Below are 22,808 nucleotides of genomic sequence, written 5' to 3' on the forward strand. Positions count from 1 at the left end.
TTTCTAATAGGAAAATTTTCTTCAGATTGAACTAATGCAGTCAAAATGAGCAGTATAATCTCAGCTGAAAAATGGAGAATTTGGGATAATTTAGAGTGGGTTTTTTTGGTGTTCTTTAATGTGTGTTTGAGCTGTTGGTGCATTTTTCTCATCAAACTTTGGGGTTCCTGGTTTCTCCTGGAGTTGTTCAGAGCCTGCTAATCTGGGAAACAAGGCAGTGTGGTTGGAATTGATAAATATCCCACAGAGGGTCGGAATTGATAAATTTCCCACAGAGGTTCAGTCTCCTGGACAGCAGCAAAAGGACTTTATCAGCACTTAAACACTTTGCACACTGATCAGAATATGCAGTCTGATTTTCCTCTGTGTTTTTTGTCATATTTCTTCAAAATTTCATGGCTTTACACCTGAACTGGGAACTCTGAGTTCCAGCCCACTGCTCCTGGTAATCTGTGTTTTCTCTTGAAAAGGTACCAATTCCTGGAAGAAGCTTTTCAGAACCAGAAGGGGGCAATTGAGAACCTGCTGGCCAAACTTCTCGAGAAGAAGAATTATGTAAATTTTGCAGCTGCCCAAGTTCAAAATAGGTGAGTTCCCTGAAATGTTCAGCTGTGACACTGCCTTGTTAATTAATCACAGTAAGATGAATGATTGGGCTAAAATAACACTTTGGAGTTCATTCTGTATCTTAATTACTTTTCATAATTTTTTTTTTTTTTTTCCCTTACAAGATTGTGCATCTTGGAAATTGTTCCAAGGTTATGTCTTTTGGGGCAACTTTGAGTAGAACCAAAAATGTGGCATTTATTACACTTTGGGGATGGGGAAGAAAAAGGAATAAAAATAAGGAATAAAAAAGGCAAGGAAATCTATCCTGTAGTTTCTGCTAAGTTAACTCTAGGTGACAGAAGGTTTGAAATACTAAAATATTTTTGTCTTTTGTACAAAGGTCTCTGATAACTGCGTAACAAGAATTTGGTGTGAATTTGTATAGGAAATTGTGGTTGCTTGTGGGGTTTTGATTGGGGTTTTTATTAGGTGGCTTCACTTAAGATTTCCAGATTACCTGAAATTCAACATCACGTTAAATACTGAATTTGGAGGCAGAGGGAGCACGTGATCTCTGCTGGCTTTTCACCCCCTTGGGTGATGTGGTTGTGCTGCAGCTCAGGGAATTCCACCCTGATTCTCAGTGGTTTTGTGAGCTTTCTGCAGCTTTCAGGTCATTTGCAAAATGACACATCAGCCGGGGGTGGAAAGTACGAGGGCAGGAGGATGTGCTGCACAGAGAGAAAGAGAAGTTCTGATGCAGATTTTTAACTCCTTGGGGTGCCATCTACATTGAAAAATAAAAAAATAAAAGCAGTGTAAGGGGAGAAAAACATACGACAGAGGCAAATGTGTGAAGAGGGAAGTAAGGAAAATTGGTATTTTCATGTGCTGATTTGGCATGGAAGTGTTTGAAAGGTCCCAAAGCATGACACCATTGTGAAGCATAGAATTTCTATGTATTGAAGAGACAGGAGAACAGTCACAATAATCACAGAAATAATTAAACTGAAAGCTCAAGAGATGTCACAAAATATTCTCTGATAAGAATTCCAGGCCAGGAATGGGTGATGCATATGTGAGTAACACATTGTAATAGTGGGGATTTTTTGCCCAAGAGTTTGTGAATTCCACAGAACTCAGTGAATTTCTGCAGCTTGGGATTGAGTTGTGTAAAGATCTTGATTTCCTACTCAGCCAAATGGCAGGTTTAGGTGAGACACCAGTTTACTCTGACTGTTCATTCCATGACTTTATTGATGTGTAGGACATTAAATCTGTTATCCTAAAAATCTCAGGGAATGGGGAAAAAAAAGATATGACAATCTCACTGTCAGTGTTGGCAGTTGGTACAAAATTGCCATCATATGTGATCGTGGAGCGTGAAAGTGTTGAAGGAACAGCTCTGCTGGAATAATTGTTGGGTGCCAAAGCCAAAGGTGGATTCCATGGACTTAATGAAGGGTTGGTTGGGTGTTTTTGGAGCAGGAGACCAGGTTGTGCTGTCCTGAAAAGCCACGTGTCCAAAGTGCCTTGAAGGGCACCCAGAAATGGAGTTCATCATCACAGGCAGTGATGCTCCTGTGGCTCAGGGACAGCACAAGTGCAGGAACTTGATCTGGCAGCAAAAAAGCTCTTTAAAAAAGGACAATTTAAGTCTTTGCATTGGCTGATGGCAAAGAATTGTGCTGCAGTGTGATGTTGTTAGATTAAGGCAGTGTAAGATCACAGAAACCCACAATCTGCGTGAGTTTAGGAAATGCTGCATTTCAGATTCTGTGGACTGAGTTTGGGATAATTGGTTTGAGCCTGAAGGAGCTGAAAATACACTAAAAAGGAGGAAAACTGGCGGTGATGAAGAGGGTATAAAAATCTGACAGGCACAAGAGAATAATCTAGGCTAATATCAGGCAAATCATTAGTGAAGTGTTGATCTCTTTATTGTGTATTCATTACAGGTATGTAGTAACGTTGATGTTACAAGGGAGGAGTTAATCTGAAATTCAGGGTTGATTTCTTTTCTAGATAGTAAGTTTAAAGCATCAGATATAAATTTTTCATAGTGAGAGACACACGATATGGAGATAAATATTTAAGTGTATATATAGACACCTGTGTGGGTGTAGCTGGGTATTTCTATATAAAGTGTATAAACCACAAGGACTGTTTTATATTATTTGAAGTAAAAGAAGTTGTGAATTTGCATTTGGCAGTGAAGTGTAAAGTGACTGACAATCCATTGGTTTTTGTTTTTGTTATATTTTTAGGATAAAAGAAGTAAATGAAACCAACAAGCGAGTAGAACAGGAAATCAAAGTGGCTATATTCACCCTCATCAATGAAATCAATAAAAAGGGAAAATCTCTCCTACAGCACCTTGAGGTAGACATAAAGAAGTGTCTGAAAATCTTCTTTTCATGTTCTGTTTGCCATGTTTCTGTGTTATAACAGAATTCTAAGGTGTTTATAATTTCATAATTTCCTCAAATAGCTGTTTCAGGTTCTTGTAGGAACAGACAGAGCAGCCTCGTGTATTTGTACATGAAGGTGTCATGCTGGTATTTAAGGTTGTATAATACAGCATAATAAAGGAGACAATGAGTACAAGCATCCTTTCCAGATGAAAGGATGTTATTATTCCATTATGAATAATAACTGCGTTCAGGCTTTTATTAAAATCCATGAAAATTTAACTTAATATTACCTGTTTTATCTGAAGAGATGAAATCCATTGTAAGAAGTTAGTTCAGTGCATATGACCAGTCTGCCATGACATGAAAAATTTAAGATCAAGTGAATAATAATAGATTTTTTTCTGGTAAGGAACAATTATGTGGCAAGGAAATTGAATGTTCCTGGAAGAAAAGAGCAACTTGATCATGAGTAGAAGAAATAATTCAAAACAACATGAGTTTCATCTTTTCTTGTTTACCTAGCATTTGTTAAAATTTTCCTGGGACATTTTCCTTTTGATCCAAAACCTGAAAATTGCATTTTCCTCCTAAATCTGAAAGCCCCACGGTAATAAAGTTTCTGTTTCTTCGCAGAATGTAACCAAGGAGAGGCAGATGAAGTTGATCCAGCAGCAGAATGACATCACTGGGCTGTCCCGGCAAGTGAAGCACGTGATGAACTTCACTAATTGGGCAATCGCCAGTGGCAGCAGCACTGCCCTGCTCTACAGCAAACGGCTGGTGAGGGATCCTGGGCTGGGAACTGTGGAGTGTCCTGAGATAGAAGGGATTATCCATAGAGTCATCCAGTCATCCAGTCATGCATCCCTGCACAGACACCCCAAATCCCACCCTGGGCATCCCTGGCAGTGCTGTCCAAACTCTCCTGCAGCTCTGGCAGCCTCAGTGCTGCTCCCCCATTCCCTGGGCAGTGCCCAGCACCCTCTGGGGGAAGAACCTTTCCCTGATATCCATCCTGACCCTTCCCTGGCTCCTGTCCCTATCCCAGAGAGCAGAGATCAGAGCTGCAGCCCCCAGTGAGCTCTGACCTCAGGCTGCTCCAGCTGAACAAAGTGCCCTCAGTGCCACTCCTGGTGTGGTTGCACAGACTTGGCTGGGCAGCTCTGTCCCAATCCCTGTGTCTGGAGAGTGGAAAATTCCCAATATCTCCCAGAGTGAGATAAGACACAAAGTCAAGTGCTGGTAACCAAAATGCTAATTCACTTTTATTGGCATAAATACACCCAGTTCTGTACTTGCAGCTCGTTCACCTGCAGGGCCAGAGGTGTGCTCACCACTGTTACTGTACACCATCATTCTGACACCAAATTTGTGCCTCAGTCTGGTGTGTGGGAAATCCATGCTTTGAAAAGCAAGTGTCCATCAAGGAGAGAGAGAGCAGTCAAAAACATTAACCCCCATTTCTCCTGAAGACCTTCTCCCATTGAGTTGTTTCTAAAGGCATTAGCACCCATCTTTCCTGTCACTGGAGTGTGTCCTAAGCCAACACAGAGGGGCAGGGGGATTCAGCTATACCCAGAGTGAGATTAGGACACAAATGAGGTCAAATGTTGGTAACCAAAAGGATCCACCCAGTTCTGCCATGTGGGTCCTTCATCACCACCATCGTGGCCCATTATGGCCAATTATGGCACCATGTCTTTGATTTCAGATCTTACAACAGAGCCAAACAGTTGTGAAACAATTCACTCCTTACCATGAGGGTTTAGGAGCATTAGTCCCAAAGGAATGGGGTCAAACTCTGTAAAGGCACCTCAGTGTTTCAGCTGAGGTGAAACAGTGCAGCAGTGTTGTGGTGTAACAGTAACAGTGCTGCTCTAATCCTCAGAGGAAAGAAGTTGATTCTCCTGGTGGATTTTCCAGGCTGTGAACCAAACTTGCTGCTGCCAGTGCTTGTTGGTATTCCATGGCCTAACTCTGGGCAAACACACCCCTCTCGTTTCTCCCAGTTGATGTCTGTGTCAGCAGCAGTGTGTTTGTGTTTTGCCCCAGATCACATTCCAGCTGCGGCACATCCTGAAGGCTCGCTGTGATCCTGTCCCTGCTGCCAACGGAGCCATCCGCTTCCATTGTGACCCCACCTTCTGGGCTAAGAACGTCGTCAATCTGGGTGAGAAAACTGCTTTGGTTCATTCTGGGTTCCTGGAAAAACTCTGTTGAATTGGGGGTGTTCATCCAACAGGAGTGAGTGCAATGAAATACATCTCTTAATGCAGGAGACCAAAACCCCCTTGACATAACCCATCCAGTCCTGATCATCATCCTTCTCTGCTCTGTGCTTTCTATTAGCAAAGCTGTCTCTAAATGGATGTTGTTTTCCTGTGGGAATGGTTCATGAAATGGCCCTAATCAGAGAATGGTTTGGGTTGGAAAGAACCTTAAAACTCATCTCATTCCTGACCCCCTGTCAGGGCCACCCTCCATTATCCCAGGTTGCTCCAAGCCCTGTCCAGCCTGGCCTTGGACACTTCAGGGATCCAGGGGCAGCCACAGCTTCTCTGGACACCCTGTGCCATTTCCAGTATATTAAATATAATCATTTAGAGTTTGCAATGTAGAGGTTTTGAATGACAGAAGAGGGGAGAGCACAGTGAGACAGAGATTCCTGTTAAGATTGCTTGTGAACTTCTCTGTTGCATGAAAATCTAAAAGAAAAATCTGATAAAAGTACCAGCTTTTGTGTGTAGTCACTTGTTGCTCTGAGTCCACCATCCAGGTTGGGGTGTTCCTATATTCAGTCAAGGAGGTTCATTCCCTGGGGCAGACAGGAAACAGAAAGGAAACTGCAAACCTTAATAAAAAGAGTTGTGCAGAGTCACAGTTAAAAATCAATATTTTGCTTTTTCCACATAAAAACAGGACAGGAGTTATTTAGAGAGGCAGTGTGGTCCATGACATTGAAGCAAGGCAGGATCTGCTTCTGGCAGTGTTTTGTGTCCTGTTTGTCTAACCTGTTCTGAGCCATTCAGTGGTGGGACTCTCCCCACTGTCCCCCAAATATCTTTTCGCAGGTTTTGCTTCTTTAGGTACAGAAACTTCATGCTCAATGTGTTTATTTTCTGTTTTATTTCTCCCCATCTCCATTTGTTGAGAATGCAGAGAAGTAATTTCTGTCTGTTGTGGCTTTTAGGCTGTGCAATTCCAGTTCTTCCACTCTTCCCTCACAGATCAGGTTTATTATTTTGCCATTTCTTGTAGTCTAAGTTCTCTTTTTCCTGTTCTCAGGTGTAGTTCTTGAAAACTTAAAAACGAAATTTCAAGCTTAAATTGCTTTGTTATTGTGCTTGAGGAAAGTGCATTAGAAACACCTAAATATTCTTTATTTGGATGAGGATTAAATCTAACTGTTGATTGGTTCTTTTGGGGTTTTTTTAGGTAACCTGGTCATTGAAAATAAACCAACCCCTAGTTACACTCCCAATGTAGTGGTTGGGCAAACTCCTCCAGGGACAAACCACATCAACAAAGCTCCAGGACAAATCAACCTGGCCCAGCTTCGACTGCAGCACATGCAGCAGCAAGTTTATGCCCAAAAGCACCAGCAGCTGCAGCAGATGAGGATGGCCCAGCCATCTGCATCAGTGCCCAGGCAGAGCAGCCCTCAAGTCCTGCAGCAGCAGGTGAGTCCCTTCTGTATTCTTACTTCACCTCATTTCACCCAGATTTAAAAATGCCCTATCAAATCTAAACTTACAAAGCAATTTATAAACTAAAATCATTTGAGATTTGAGATGCTTTAATGGGACAGCTGTTGGCTTTGCTTGATGTTGTGTTAGTACTGCTGTGGAAAGAGATGGGCTTCTTTTCTCCATGTTCAAAGCAAAAATTTTAAAAAACACAAACCCTTGCAGCCTCCCAGGTTGATCAGCATGCAGACCATGCAGAGGGGTAACATGAACTGTGGGGCTTTCCAAGCACATCAGATGAGAATGGCTCAGAATGCTGCTCGTATTCCAGGAATCCCACGCCACAATGGACCTCAATACTCCATGATGCAACCTCACCTTCAAAGACAAGTATATCCTGTGTACACGCTTCATTTGTGCCATTGTGCCAGATTTCATTCCAGTAGATGGTACCTCCAGCTGTAAATGTGTTTATCTGTCCCCCTGTAGCTCACAGCTACACACATTTACATGCTTCTATTCCATGTTGCATTGCTGTGACAGTTTTGCTGAACGTCAGGAAATTCAAACCTTAAGGGTGAAAATGAAACCTCCTGTTTGTGTTGCGGTTTAGTTCTGGGAAGGAAAATGTGCCTTTTGCACTTTTCAGTGGCATTCAGCTGAAAAGAACATTCAGAGGTTTATTAGAGAATAGTGAAGTTCAAAGTGATGTAGTCGAGGGGTTTTGATTAAATCAACTTCTGAAGTGTTTTTAAATTCACACCTGAAGCATTGGTGCAGAGCTCTGCATGCCATTAAGAATAAAAATCTTTGGCAATGAATGTTAACGTGACTGAAATAGCAAAAGTGACTTTATATTGCTTGAAACAGTTACTTTTATCCTAAAAAAAAAAGAAAACTGATAGAAATGTAAACTCTAAAGTTGTCTTTGGAGGAAATAAAGAAATTAAGAAAAATTAAGAAAGTAGAACTATATATGAAAACAATTTGGTGGCAGAAGTGCTGTCTATTTAAAACCTAGCCACATCCAGTCTTTTTCCCTTTGCAAGTGGAGAAGGCTCAGAGCTCTGTGCACTCAGTGCTGCCAGAAGCTGTGATTTTGTTTGCCCCGGTTGGGTTGAGGTGTCAGCGGTGTCCTTGCGGTGACCTGGTGACACAGCCCTCTGTCCCCTGTCTCCCCAGCACTCCAACCCTGGCCACGCAGGGCCCTTCCCAGTGGTCTCCGTGCACAACACCACCATCAACCCCACCAGCCCCACCACGGCCAGCATGGCCAGCGCCAACCGCGGCCCCACCAGCCCCTCCGTGTCGGCCATCGAGCTCATCCCGTCCGTCACCAACCCGGAGAACCTGCCCTCGCTGCCGGACATCCCCCCCATCCAGGTCAGTGGGGCTGGGCTGCACTCAGCTGGTGCTTCCCCTGCTCTGGGGTTTTGTATTTTATATTATTTTATATTTTATATATTCTATATACTGCTGCTTCTCTGTGGCGCGGTGTAATTTATTTTATTTTATCCGGGTCAGTGGGGTTGGGGCTGCAGTGAGCTAGTGCTCCCCCTGCTCTGGGGTTTTATATTTTATGTTATTTTATATTTTATATTTTATATTATTTTATATTTTATATTTTATATACCACTGCCTCTCTGTGGCATGGTGTAGTTTATTTTATTTTATTTTATTTTATCCAGGTCAGTGGGGTTGGGGCTGCAGCGATCTAATGCTTCCCCTGCTCTGGGGTTTTATATTTATTTTATATTTATTTTATATTTTATATTTTATATTTTATATTTTATATTCCGCTCATTCTCTGTGGCGCAGTGTAATTTATTTTATTTTGTCCAGGTCAGTGGGGTTGGGGCTGCACTGAGCTAGTGCTTCCCCTGCTCTGGGGTGTGGCTAGCACAGACCTTGCCCGTGAGAATTCTTTTGCTCTTCTTCCTGTGTTTTTGTAAACAAAGATAAAGTTTGGATGTTATTAAAACAGTTTCTTGAGATGTGGACGGTTCAGGCCTGGCCAATCTGCCTAGGGAGAGGTTTCAAACTGACAAATCTGGGTGACCTCTGAAAGTCTATATAAGTTGGGATTAATTAATAAAATATCATCTTTATGCCACACTGAGCACATGGACTTCTTCTCTCTGCTAGCGGTTCAACAGCGACACTGGGGTTTTATATTTTATATTATTTTATATTTTATATACCACTGCTTCTCTGTGGAATGGTGTAATTATCATTGAAATTGTAGGATTTAAATCTTCAGCCCTTCTCTTAGGCATGCAGCTGTTTTCTCCATATAGGGCTGACCTGCTCCACCTGTTAACCTTCACATTTATCAGTATTTAACACGTCCTGTAGTAAAATTGAGACTTCATTTAAACCCAAGTGCTTTCTTCACTTCCTTTGTTCCACCATTTTATGGGTTGTGGAATAAACATTAAAATACAAATTCAATATAAACACAATAAACATAAAACATAAATTCAGTATAAACTCTCAGTAGAATAGCTTATAGTGATGTATTTTGAGTGCTCTGAATGGGGCACTCAAAATAATAATTTCAGGGTTAAAGTTGCTGGAAGCTTCTCTTTGATGTTCCTAGAAGGAGCAGGAAGCACAGAGGGAAGATGTCCCACTGTCCCACAGAGAGGGGACACAAGCTGAGGTGGATTTTTGAAGTTGAGCTCATCTGGGGATGTGAAAAGCACAATTGATTGGTGGGATAGTCCAAAGCATTAACATAAAACTTCCAGGTGCACTGAAAACGCTGAATTCTATTCAGATACTCTTTTATTTTTTCATACCTGTTCATGTAATAGCTGCCATGGATTTTAATTGGATTTGGTGGATGGGAAGTGTTAGTCCTTCAGGCTGCTGGCACAGTCATTAAAACCCACTTGGAAGTCAGTATCTTTCAAACACATTACTGCAGTTACAGCAACAGGGTTCTGATTGCCTTGGGCTTAACAGGTGCTAAAATCTGTGTGCAAAGGGAGTGGGAGATTTCCCACCACTTTAAGGAAAGACAGGATATTAAGGGATTATGTTTTCCCTTAGTATCTTAATTGTGGAATAACTTTTGCAACCTCAGTGATGTGGTAGTTCATGACTGACACCATGTGTGTGACCAACACTCTGAGCAGCTCAGAACCAGACAGTTTGCAGTGACCTTGAGGAAGTGCAGCCCAGGACCATGCTGGAAGAACTCACATTTAGGAGCTTTTAAAAAAACCTTACTTTAAATTTCTGATTTGAAAGCCTGATCTCTTGCATGAAACTGATAAAAATACTTGCTGATGTCCTGAACAATTCCAGTAAACATACTGATCACAGTTTAAAGGTGTAGAGCTGTTAAAAAAGTTGGATTTGACCTCTCTGATTCACATTTTTTGTTTTTCCTTCTCAGCTGGAAGATGCTGGTTCCAGTAGTTTAGATAATCTGCTAAGTAGATACATCACAGGCAGCCACCTCCCTCCCCAGCCTACAAGCACCATGAATCCTTCCCCAGGACCTTCAGCTCTGTCTCCAGGGTCATCAGGTAAATCTGAGGGGTTTTTTTAGGGATTCCAGGAAGTTATAGGTATTTCTGGTATTTAAGTAGAATTGCCTGCTGTTTCCTGCCAGAAGGGAAGTGATGTTTTATTTGAAATTTGTTTTGCTCAGAAATAGGTTCTTCTGTAAGTTGAGATTTTACCCTCCTTCAGAAATGTCTTTATAGCAACAAACTGCCAGCAAGGAGTGCAGTGTTCCAGATAATGTAGAGACAATATCAGGGTCATTCTGTTATTTTATTTTATTTTACTTTATTTTATTTTATTTCTGAGTGTCACTATTTAATGATAGAGCTTTTCTTATGCACGTGAAGAAATTAAGTCACCAGTATCTAATAGTATCTAATACTGTGTTATTTAAATGTTGAAAATATCTGTAAGTAAGAAGATTATTTCAGTCAATAGGAGGAAATTCTCCCTGTGAGGGTGGGCAGGCCCTGGCACAAGGTGCCCAGAGAAGCTGTGGCTGCCCCTGGATCCCTGAAGTGTCCAAGGCCAGGCTGGACAGGGCTTGGAGCAGCCTGGGATAGTGGAAGATGTCCCTGCCATGGCAGGGGTGGCACTGGATGAGCTTTAAGCTCCTTCCAACCCAAACCATTCTGGGATTTCATGTATTTCTCTTGGTATTCCCTACAAGACTTGCAGCATTCTGTGAATCAATGGGTGCAGCAGTGGGGTTTTCTGTGTGTCTCAAAACCTGCATGCAAACCATGCAGAGGCTGTTTTTTTTACTTTCTTAGTGGCTGTCAGTGCATAAAATTTGAGGACATAATGGGCTGAATTAGCACTGTTTGGATTAGGTGAAATAATTACTGAGACTCTAAGAACTGCATGTTGTCACTTTTTTATTTAATGTGATGTTGTGATCAAATGGCTGAGAGAAAGCTGAGTTAGGTGACTTATTAAATTAGGATATTCCAGCAGCACTTCAGGTGTTACTCAACACTAATCATTGTAGTTCAGAATGGAAATTTGTACCAAGTCAACTTCTGTGCTGCTGCTTTGCAGGTTTATCCAACTCCCACACTCCTGTGAGGCCCCCCAGCACCTCCAGCACAGGCAGCAGAGGAAGGTGAGTGTCACATTAACACTGTCAGGCTAAAAATAATCAGACAGGAAGGATTCCAAACCAGAATTGGCAAAAATCGTGCTTTGACATAAGTGTGACCCACTATGGAAGAATGCTTACATGAAGATTTATATATTTTTTTTTTCTTCACTATCATTCTCCTCTGTCTTGTAAATATTCTGACACCCTTTGCCTTTCATTTGGTAAAGAGTTCCCTAAATTTCTTTGCCCTGATGATTTATCTACTTATTTATGTCTTTCCAGCTGTGGCTCCTCAGGCAGAACTGCTGACAAAACTGGCATGAGCTTCAAGGCTGACCAGGTGAAAGTAAAGCAGGAGCCAGGCACAGAGGAAGAGATCTGCAGCTTCTCAGGAACAGTAAAGCAGGAGAAAACAGAGGATGGCAGAAGGAGTGCTTGCATGGTAAAGTTAGTTTGTGCACTGGGTGTTGTGGTTTTCCTGGCAGCATGTTTAAGAGTTTGGAAAGGAAAAAAAAGGTAGTTTTACTCCAAAGTTTCATTCTAAAGAGGTATTTTCTCCCTGGCAGTGCTCTGCCAGGCACAGGGTGGTCTGTCATGTAAATTTTATCTTTTAACTGTTAAAATGAAGTGTAATATAGTGTATTTGCTGCTTTTAATCCCTAACTAATAAAAGCTGTAAAATGGTAGTTCCTAGACATTCCCACATAGGTAGTTGCAGAAATCAGAATTTGGAAATCCTCCAGTCAGTCACAAGTTCTTAGACCTAAGCATAAGTAAAATAATCATGCAAGTGAATATTTTTCAGTGTTTCCCAGCTATTCTTGATTGAACAGGATTGTGTACAGGGAGCAGGGTGGTGGATTTGAGGACTTTTCCTAATGACAGTGAAGTTGTCATTAACAAGTTTTTAACAACTTGTCAGTGTGTTTAGCTTGTTATATCATTTATCATGTTATAAATCAGAAGAAATTAATGTGTTCTTGAAAGGTAAGACTTGTGAAAAAGCAGTTTTCAATGCTGTGTGCAACTCAGCTCTTCCTAATGATTTCCCCTGGATTTTGGGATATGAGTGTGGTACACCTGAATGGTGGAAGGCTTTGGAATTCCCAACACAGGCAGAAAGATGCTGTCATAAAACCACCTCTGATTTTCCTTGTGCTCCTCCCACTGCAGCTCAGCAGCCCCGAGAGCAGCCTGACACCACCACTGTCCACCAACTTACACCTGGAGAGCGAGCTGGAAGCCTTGGGGAGCCTGGAAAACCATGTGAAGACAGAGCCAGCAGATCTGAGTGAGAGCTGCAAGCAGTCTGGGCACAGCCTGGTGAACGGGAAATCTCCCGTCAGGAGCCTCATGCATCGCTCAGCCCGAGTGGGAGGAGAGGGCAACAACAAGGATGATGATCCCAACGAGGACTGGTGTGCTGTGTGCCAGAATGGGGGGGACCTGCTGTGCTGTGAGAAGTGTCCCAAGGTGTTCCACCTCACCTGCCACGTCCCCACCCTGCTCAGCTTCCCCAGGTACGGCAGTGCTGTCACGATCCCCACAGGCTGAGGTTTATGGAACCCAAACTGGGGTTTCCTCCTAAAACAGCCTTGTTTTCTGAGTGGTTTCTTGTGGTACAAAAATGGGACATTTCCTAGGTCTTGTCTGAGTGGTTTGTGTGTAGCTTGTCAGTGTTTAGCTGATAAGAAATCACATTCTGTTCATTTATTTATATAAAGTCTCTCAGAGTGTGGTTATGTTGTGTAAAGTTCAGTTTAAGGCAAGGTAAGAAAGGTGTTATAAAGCATTAAACATCACAGAGGGCAGAAAAAAAGGCCTTGGCTGGCAGAATTACTGTGACCAGTAGTGGTTTGTGTGTAGCTGGTCAGTGTTTATCTGCTAAAAAAATCACATTATGTTCATTTATTTATATAAAGTCTCTCAGAGTGTGGTTATGTGGTGTAAAGTTCAGTTTAAGGCAAGGTAAGAAAGGTGTTATAAAGCATGAAAATATCACATGAGGGCAAAAAAAAAAGCCTTGGCTGGCAGAATTACTGTGACCAGTAGTGGTTTGTGTGTAGCTGGTCAGTGTTTATCTGATAAAAGAATCTCATTCTGTTCATCTATTTATGTAAAGTCTCTCAGAATGTGGTTATGTTGTGTAAAGTTCAGTTTAAGGTGAGGTGAGAAAGGTGTTATAAAGTATTAAAACCTCACACAAGGGCAGAAAAAATGGCCTTGGCTGGGAGAATTATTGTGAGCATTAAGGTGTGCAAGTCTTTGCCTCACTAGAAATGAATTGTAAGTAAAAAATCTTTGTAGTCATCACTGATGAGAGTTTATCCCTGGATGTCTGGAATAACTGTGTTTTTGTCTTTAGTGGAGAGTGGATATGTACATTCTGCAGAGACCTGAGCAAACCTGAAGTGGAATATGATTGTGACAATTCCCAGCACAGCAAGAAGGGGAAAACAGCACAAGGCTTGAGTCCTGTGGACCAAAGGGTGGGTGTGAAACCTGCAGGAATTTGCTTCCCAGGGAAAAGTGCTTTCTCACATTAGCTCCCCTGCACTGTTTGGAGGTGGTTTTGCTTTGGCTGAAGCAAAGTAAATGTAGTTATGGCTCTTGGAAAACAACCCAAAAGGATTGATGAGGTTTTTCCTGCTGTGGCCACATCTGCAGGTGTTGGTGACCATGGCAGTGCCACAGTGCATTGGGATTGTCATCACTTAGTAGCAACAATTCAGTGTTAACACATATTCTGTTAAATACATCACTTGACACATTCTTAATTAGCAGTCCATTAGCATTGGTGTCATCCCCATAAAATCGTTCTGTAGGTTTGGTGTGTTTGAGTGCATTCTGTGAGAGCTGCTGGCAGCTTTTAGGTGCATTCTTGAATGACCTTGACAATCCCAATTATTTCTAGCTTTATCCATCAGCCTCTGTGTAGTGTTCAGAGTATTATCAAATCAAATTCCCCCAAAGGAGCTACAGGCAAAGCAAAGAAAAATACTTAAACAGGGAATTTATAGAAACATTCTGGCTTTGCTTTGAGATTGTTCAATTTTGTCTTGTGGGGAAGAGTCTGCAGCTCAGCCCTCTCCTGTTACCTGGGGTTGGACAGAAGCAGTAAAAGTGATTGTAGCTGGTATTTTATTTTTTAATTTTCTGTATGTCTCTCCATGCTTGATTTGAGCCCTGGGCTTTTGGTTAGGAGGGAGAAAACAAAGAGGAAATTTGTGAGCAGTAAATGGGGCTCTGCCTCTCAGCTCTGCCCTCCTAAGAGCCTCACCTTTTCCAATCAAGTTATGGGGATTGCATTGAAATTTTCTAGTACTAAGCTGTAAAAGTACAAGCCTATTTCAAGTAGGGAGGTATGAATTCCTGGGCTAGGGTTAAATGAAGAATATTAATCTGAAGCTGTTTCTTTCTTTATAAGAAATGTGAACGTCTCCTGCTCTACCTGTACTGCCACGAGCTGAGCATTGAGTTCCAGGAGCCTGTCCCAGCCTCGGTGAGTGTCCTGGAGAACAGCTGGGATTTATATTTGGTAGAACAGCCCTGAGAGGCTGAATTTGGGAAGGAATTGACTGCTTTTAGTGGAAGCCTTGTCTCCTTTGATCAGTCAAAGAGTTCTGGCAGCCACCCAGCATTTGGTGGGGCTGAGAGGGAAAGCTGCTGATTGTGGAGCTTCTCCAGGCAGATGTTTCCCTCCCAGTCTCAAAAACAGATATTTAAAAATACTTCCAATTAGCAGTTATTGAATTGGAACAAGATGTCTCAGGACACCCATGAAACTCAAAATGGTTTAGGAGGGCTTTTTTTTTTTCCTTTTTGGATAAACTTGAACGAAAAGAGGAAAAAACTGCTTTGACTCTTCTGTTTTCAGCCGTAAGAGAAGTAGCTATAATGAAAAGTTTTGCTGTGTTGTGATAGATGCTGAAGGTTAGAAAGAATCCCAGAGGGGTTTGGGTTGGAAAGGACCTTAGGAAGGTTGGAAAGGGGCTCATCCAGTGTCACCCTTGCCCTGGCAGGGACACCTTCCACTGTCCCAGGTTGCTCCAAGCCCTGTCCAGCCTGGCCTTGGACACTTCCAGGGATCCAGGGGCAGCCACAGCTTCTCTGGGCACTCTGTGCCAGGGCCTCCCCACCCTCACAGGGAGGAATTCTTTCCCAATATCCCATCTAAATCTACCCTCCTTCCATTTAAAGCCAATCCCCCTTGTCCTGTCACTCCATATGAAGAACTTTTTAAACAGTTTGAGGAAAGGAAATGGGTCTCCTTTGCTGAACATGCCTGCAGTGTGTGATGAGATCAAAGCATTGATACCCACAGTGCAGAAACTCACCTGTGAGCTCTCCAGCCATGCCAGTGATAAATCACTGCTGCTTTTTTTACAGATACCAAACTACTATAAAATCATCAAGAAACCAATGGATTTATCCACAGTGAAGAAGAAACTGCAGAAGAAGCATTCCCAACACTACCAGACCCCCGAGGACTTCGTGGCTGACGTCCGGTTGATCTTCAAGAACTGTGAAAGGTTTAATGAAGTATGTTAACTTCCAATCTGAGCACCATTTTCTTGTTTTAGATGAAGGTTTATTTCACCCTGGTTGTGCAGCTTCTCCAGTGAAAAGGCTCTGCTTCCAGCTGTAACTTTGATTTTGGAGCAGGTGCTGAATCAGAGACTTAAAAACCAAACAAAACTCAGGGCAGTTGCAGAATTACTTCTTGTTTTTAGCTAAACTGGGAGAACAGAGGGAACTTGTGAAATGCATTCAGTGGTGTCTGTGAGTGAGGAGCAGGGTGACCTGGTTACTGTGCCTCCAATTGATTGCAGAAGTGCTCAGGAAGTGCTATAAAGACAAACAAAAATTCCTTAAAAGTGCCTCAAGCTGCCCAGGTAATTGTTTTACACTCTTGGAATATGGTAGAATCCATTGAGAAATGTCCTCTACTGAGGGGAAATGCCTTTGTGAAGATATTCTGGTTTTAGTGCCTCACACAGGCTGAATCCAGCAAAGCTTTGTGCCCATTAGGGCTTTAATTAACCTTCCTGCTTTAATTCCTGGGTAGCTGAGCTCTCACAGAAATCAGTTTTCAGTGGATGAGTTGGGTATGGGGTCATATTTTTTACTAATTTTGCAGTGATCCCATCACAGAATGAAATATTTTTACCTTACATGTGAAATGTGATTTGGGGAGATAAATGACCTGAGTGTTACTGCTAGTGGAGAAATGGAAAAAATAATCTGAATTTAAAAAAAAAAGGTGATATTGTGCTGAAACAGAGTGAGAGCTGAGAGGGTTCCTGATTTCTGAGGTGCTTTAAATCAAGGATGACAAAAGGCACCACAGGGAGTGGCTTTTTTCTGACCTAGAAATGCCAAAAGCAGCCAATATTTCTCTGTAAAGTGTAACCTGATCTTAACAGTGTTTTGGCTGCATTTCTGGCCCTGTGCAGGATTAAACTGAAGGAACTGCACAGAGCTGCAATTAAATCCTCACCAGGAAAAATCAGGGTTAATGAAGTGGTGCTGGAAGTGCTCACAGCTATTTGGGACTTTGACAGCCCTGACTCCTTCCTGTCCCTGCATTAAGGGAGGAGCTGTAATTATATGAACTTCTCAATCAGGGGAATTAATGGAGCATCCACTGTAGAGGAAAACATGCTGCAGCTCTTGGAGAGCAGAGTAAAACAAGGGAGGAAGGACTGAGGGATGTGGTGATTTTAAATTTTTTTTTTTAAAACGTAAAGATGAGTTCCAGCTTGCCTGGCTCATGGCAAAGGTTGAGTCACTCTGACCTCTCACAGCAGCATCATGTCGAGTGCCTCTAGGCCAGATGCTTTCCAAAAGAGAAAAAGAAAAAATCCAAGTGGGGTAATCCCCAGGAGAGAAATCTCCTGGAGCACTTCCCTCCAAAGGAATTCCCCACAATCATGTCCAGGCAACTCAGATTTATCAGTCATGAGTAGAGAAACGACTGGGAGCCACTTGTACAAAAGTTGTGTGTTCTGTTGAAGGTTTATTTACCACCTAAGTCTGTTTTAAACCTGCTGAGTTTGGGAACTAAAGACAACAAACCATAACAAACTGTGCTGTTGTTATGGCTGGCTTTAGTCATCCAATCCTGTGCGATCTCATAACTTTAGGAAGGATTATAATTTCATTTTTTTTGACTCTGGTATCCTTTTTAGATGATGAAAGTTGTTCAAGTTTATGCAGAAACACAAGAGATTAATTTGAAGGTAAGCGTTTCAGACCATGCACACTTGGTGAAGGGATGTGCATTTCCAACAGGTGAATATTCCTGTCTTCTCTCATCCACAGGCTGATTCAGAAGTAGCACAGGCAGGGAAGGCAGTTGCATTGTACTTTGAAGATAAACTTACAGAGATCTACTCAGACAGGACCTTCCAGCCTTTGCCTGAATTTGAGCAGGAAGAGGATGATGGTGAAATAACTGAGGACTCCGATGAAGATTTTATACAACCCCGTAGAAAACGCCTAAAATCAGATGAGAGACCAGTGCATATAAAGTAATCTAATGATATGGACCTAAAATTTATTGTAAAAACTGTTATTTAAGTGTTCCTGGAATATTATCATGCCTACAGTGGCCATCTTGAAGAAGCTGATAGCTTTTTAAACAGTATTAGATAACAAAAAAACACTTGTACAGAAAAACATTCGCATCAAAAGGGGAAAAAAACTGTATTGTAAATTTTTGGTGGTTTGTATGTTTTTTTTTTTTTCCTTGATTACTTGCTATATTCTTTCTTTTCCTGATGGAGGGGACACACTCATCCTGGTCTCACAGCCAGAGGTGCAGGAATGTTGAAGAGAAGCAGATTTGAGATGTTCCATGGACAGATAAGACTGTAGTGTCACATTCTGCAGGACTGGAGCAATTCAGTGACTACCTTGCATTGCACCTCGGTGTAAAGTGTGAGCAGAGCTCCTGAAATCCCCTCCCTGTGTCCACTCAAGTGTGTGCTGGTCATTGCTCTGATCATCTCATCCAAGCAGCATTGTGAATAACTGATCTCTGTGTCAATCCGATTGTTGGCATTTTGCTTTCTTTACTCCATTTTTATGTAGAGCAAAAAAGGAAAAAGAAAGAAAAAAAAAAAATCGTTAAACTGTTCTGAATTGGCAAGTGCAGGAATGTGAGTTTTGGGCAGATGAAAGGCTAAGCTGGTGGCTACAACCTCTTGCAGGAGGAGGAGGAGGAAGTGTTTTTATTCAAGTCCTGTACCCAGAACGTTTGAATGGCATCCATGGCAGAAGTCTCAGCGTTGTCATCTGTCCCTGACCCCCTGACGAGGCAGAATGTTCTCTCCAGTATTCATTCTCTAGTTTTCTGTACTTAAAACATAGACTGAAGAGGTAATAACTGGTTGGGGTGTTTTTCCAGTCTTCCTAAATATCAGTTTCTAATAGACCACTCGGCAAACAATAACCTATTAACTACCAAATGTGTAAAATTTCCTGTATTCACTTTGTCTTATTTGTAAATAGTGAATTGAGATTTCTCGCAGATCAGCAACATTTGCTGAACTGTTTTTAAGCTAATATGTATTCTTATTGATTGTTCCTATCGAGAAAAGATTTGTAATATATGCTATTTCTAACATTGCATTCATTTTGAGGTTCTGTCTTATTTTTCTTAGAGTATTTCTCAGAACTTTTCTTCAGAAGCAGCTTGTGAGGGAAATGTCTAGAAAGATTGGAATCAGTCTGAGTTTGGGTTGCCTGTCCATCCATTGAACAAAGCACTTGCACAGGGTTTGGCCTTGAGTGGTTTCTGGTCAAAAAGCGAAAATGGAACAATTTCCCAATTCCCTCACTGACCCCTGAGGCACCTCAGCAGTGCCTGTCCTCCATCCCAGCATTCCTGGTTAGAAATCATGCAATCACAAGGAGTCACAGCTTGAAAAGTCGTTTTCTTCACTGACACAAGTCAGTACTAGAAATAATAAATAGAATTTCTGGCCTTCATGCTGATCTTGTCCAAGCTGAAAAGTTGCTGTAAGCGATGACAGACTCTCAATTTGCCATCATTGGTGTGGATCCAGCAGTTGTGGGAGATCCCTGGGGCTTTGGTGTACTCAGCATGGCAATTCCTGTGACATTGTACACCCTTTACCATCGTGGTAAAGAGAAATACTTCAGCACAATATCAAATTGAGAAATGCTCTCAGCAGTTTTTATGCAAATCGCTGCGGATTTGGTTTCTTTTTGTGGGAACCAGGTCTGGGGACCTTGGGATTCTCCCTCTCTGGCAATAAATGAGGGGACTGAAGGTGTTTGTAACTTCCAGCTCACTTCTTTACTTCAATGTTACACTTCAAACTCAAACTGGTTGGGTTTTTTTTTTTAATTTCTCAGACATTAACAGTGCCGTTTTAAGTTTCTTTTTTACCAGTTTTTATGCGAAAGGAGAAGGAATTCCACTTTGTTTTAAATTGACAAAGAGCAGCAGCTTTGCCCATGGAAAGGCTGACGTGTGAATAGGACACTGGTAGTGACAAGGGATCATTTCATGGCTCTGTGTATTGCCTATTTATGCATTTCTAGTTTCTCAGCTTCATTTTGCAAAAGGAATATTATTAAAATTATCATGAAAATAACATTCTGTGACCTCTCTTCACTCGGGGCTCCTGGTTTTGTGGCACTTCTGGTACCTTCAGGCTGTTCTGGAACCTTTTGGGGTGTTCATGGGCACAGCCCTGGAGTGGATCCTGCAGAGACCTTGGGGCTGAGCCAGGGTGTGGGATGGGCATGGGGGATCGCAGATGGAGCAGAGTGGGATCCTAGATGGAGGAGAGTAAGATCCTAGATGGAGCACAATGGGATATCCTAGATGGATCAGAGTGAGATCCTAGATGGAGCAGAGTAGGATCTTGGAGCAGAGTGAGATCCTAGATGGATCAGAGTGAGATCCCAGATGGAGGAGAGTGAGATCCCAGATGGAGCAGAGTGAGATCCCAAGTAGAGCACAATGGGATCCCAGATTGTGCACAATGGGATCCCAAATGGAGCACAAATGATCCCAGCAGAGCACAAGGTGATCCCACAGTGGGAAGGACTCATCCCAGCCCCTGCAGGGTTCAGGTGCTCCCTGGCTGCTGCAGGACCCTCTGCTCCCCACCCTGAGCCCAGAGCAGGTCCCAGGGCTTTGGGACAGCCTCTCCTTTGAGGTGGCTTCTCCAAACCTTCACTCCAGGTGGACAACTTGCCCAGCTCTTGCTCAGCAGCTTCTGCACCCCAGGAGTGGAGCTGAGCTGAATAAAATAAAATAAAAGCTGAATAAAATAAACCCAAGCTGTTCCCTTGCCCAGACCCCACTGACCTCCAGCTCTGCTCCTCCCCTCCAGCTCCCAGTGCTCAGGAGGATTATGTGGAATTTTGAACATAAAATCAAGAAATCCCAAGTGTATTTTTTTTATAAGAGGAAACAAAATATTCTCTTCTTCTCCCCCCTCCCCCTTCATTTTGGAACTCCCAAAGCAGCACTTCAGTGATTGTTTTGAAGGCAGCAAAATTCTATTTGAAATTGTTTGAAAGGGCAGATAAGCTCCACTAATCCATTCCCTGATCCTGTAGTCTGGATGTTCATCACAGAACTGGGAAGGGTTTGCTCTGTGGAAACAATTTTGGGTGTTTATAACTCATTCAGGAGCAAATTACTGGGCTTAGATTAATGAGCCACTAATTCTCTGGGCATCTTCTCTGTGATTTTACCTGGGGAATTAGAGCAGAGCTCACATTGGGAAATCCTGTAAAATTGTGGGGTGGCAGGAGGAGTTTGGCACTTGGTGCAACTCTGCTCTCATTTAAAACACTCCCAAAAATTCATGGCTCAGTTTTGGTTGAGAATTTTTGTTGTCCCTGAAGTTTTAAGTTGATCCAAAGAAGGAAAAGGCAATTTGGTTTTGAAATGAGCACAAAGTGTGAGCTTCTCCAGGACCTCAGCAGATATCCTGCCTGGAATTCCTGGTGATCAGTGGGAATTTAACAGCTGAATGGGTTGAATTCCCACTGGTTTGGTGGGAATCAGAGCTTTTATTTAGCTTTGCCCTGGAATTAAATGGCCTAGTGCATAATAAGGCAGAGTTACTATCCAAAAAAAGGCTTTTCCCCCAAATTTTGCAGACAGAAATGCTCAGTTCAATGTAAGAGGTTGTTCCTTTGGGATGTCACCACTGTGACACTTCCCTGTCACACTTTGTGTTGGATCAAATATTTCTTCAAACCCCTGGAGAAGTCCTTAAAATGAGCCCAAATTTCTGTTTTCTCCCCTGGTTTGTTGGCTGACCAGGAAAAGTTTGGGTTGTGGCAACAGGATTTTGAAGCTCTGTGTGTGGAGTACTGGGAATTGGCTTTTCCCAGTTGGTTTTTCCTTGTTTTTCTCCCTCTCTTCCTCGGAAAAAGCAATAAAACTGCTTTGTCAGCTGCTTGTCAGCATGGCAGGAATCCTTTCCTTTGGACAAGGATTTTATAGGGAAGTTTGTATGCAAATCACCAAGCCTAGCTTTTAAAAACAAATCGTGCAGCAGCTCCTGACAATATAGAGTGTGGGGTTTTATTTTAAAAAATCGGGGGAAATTCCATATTTTTTTAAGGAGTAGGTGTTTGAGCTAATAACGGAGGTACTTTTTTAAAATAAAAATGTAAATGCCACCGTCTCCAGAGATGGCACATATGGATTGTATCTTTGGGGATGGTGATTTATTTTGTCTTCTCAAACTGTGTGTTCAGTAACTCTTCCATCTACTTCCACTTGGCTTGTGGGGATCCTGCTTTCTGTGCTTTCCAAGGCATCAGCATTGAACCAGCTCTCCAAAATCGCAGTTAATTCGGGAATTTTATTAGAAGTGAGCTATAAAATGTATGAAATGCAGTTTTTGGCCTTTTCTGTGGAGTGAAATCACAGCTCAAGGCTGCTGGCTTTAGAGTTGATGGAATTTCTACAGAGAGAGTGAAATATTCTGTCAGCTGGGCTTTGGCAGGACTCAGTGTGGAGTGAGCTCCCCTGGCTCCCCTGCAGTGGGGGATTTTTAGGCTCAGAAAAACCAGGACAGATGTATATAATCCTAGATTTGTGCAGTGCAAAGCTTGTTTTACATTGTTCTCCTGGAAGGGTTAAACCATGGCGTTGATTCTTCGATTATTTCCTTCTTCCAGTGCTGGAACTGGCTCATTTTGCACATAATAACCTTGGCTCATCTTTTAATATGATTCTTCAAAATAAACCCAAGTGCTGTTTCTGTGATATTGTATTATCTGAATCATCCTATTTAACTTTTTTTTTAAAAAAAAAAGTTATCGTTTCTAATTGTTCTGTTCCTGTGTTTTTTGCTGGTGTGTAATTAAAAAATCAGAATTTTTTCTTTCCCTGGTTATTTAATACTTTAGCTGCCTGTAAATATTTCTTGTTAAGTGCTCTGGAATGTGCTGTAGAACTTGTATTAGCTCAGTTTAAAGCATTGTTTGGAACCCATTTTGGTTGGTTATTTCTATTAAATTCGAAAAATCACTCTTTCAATTTGAGTTTCTTTC

General features: G+C 42.1%; 1 protein-coding gene across 5 annotated transcripts in view; it reads left to right on the forward strand.

Moving 5' to 3' along the window:
- Positions 1 to 19,876, forward strand: part of TRIM33 (tripartite motif containing 33) — a 36,496-nt gene extending 16,620 nt beyond the window's left edge. For 3 of the 5 annotated variants that reach the window (XM_085083063.1, XM_085083066.1, XM_085083067.1), the window contains exons 5-20: positions 471 to 587; positions 2,817 to 2,931; positions 3,597 to 3,743; positions 5,016 to 5,133; positions 6,399 to 6,643; positions 6,875 to 7,039; positions 7,832 to 8,032; positions 10,053 to 10,185; positions 11,207 to 11,270; positions 11,532 to 11,691; positions 12,423 to 12,769; positions 13,615 to 13,738; positions 14,677 to 14,751; positions 15,639 to 15,791; positions 17,441 to 17,491; positions 17,574 to 19,876. In XM_085083063.1, coding sequence (XP_084939189.1) covers positions 471 to 587; positions 2,817 to 2,931; positions 3,597 to 3,743; positions 5,016 to 5,133; positions 6,399 to 6,643; positions 6,875 to 7,039; positions 7,832 to 8,032; positions 10,053 to 10,185; positions 11,207 to 11,270; positions 11,532 to 11,691; positions 12,423 to 12,769; positions 13,615 to 13,738; positions 14,677 to 14,751; positions 15,639 to 15,791; positions 17,441 to 17,491; positions 17,574 to 17,786 — 2,428 coding nt within the window. In that variant the 3' untranslated portion in view covers positions 17,787 to 19,876. The remainder of the gene's footprint in view (positions 1 to 470; positions 588 to 2,816; positions 2,932 to 3,596; positions 3,744 to 5,015; positions 5,134 to 6,398; positions 6,644 to 6,874; positions 7,040 to 7,831; positions 8,033 to 10,052; positions 10,186 to 11,206; positions 11,271 to 11,531; positions 11,692 to 12,422; positions 12,770 to 13,614; positions 13,739 to 14,676; positions 14,752 to 15,638; positions 15,792 to 17,440; positions 17,492 to 17,573) is intronic. The other 2 variants (XM_085083065.1, XM_085083064.1) reach the window with 2 other exon arrangements.
- Positions 19,877 to 22,808: the final 2,932 nt, after the last annotated feature.

The sequence above is a fragment of the Lichenostomus cassidix genome, chromosome 26, assembly GCF_008360975.1.
Source record: "Lichenostomus cassidix isolate B80296 chromosome 26, HeHo_3.0, whole genome shotgun sequence".
In the NCBI taxonomy this organism is placed as follows: domain Eukaryota; kingdom Metazoa; phylum Chordata; class Aves; order Passeriformes; family Meliphagidae; genus Lichenostomus; species Lichenostomus cassidix.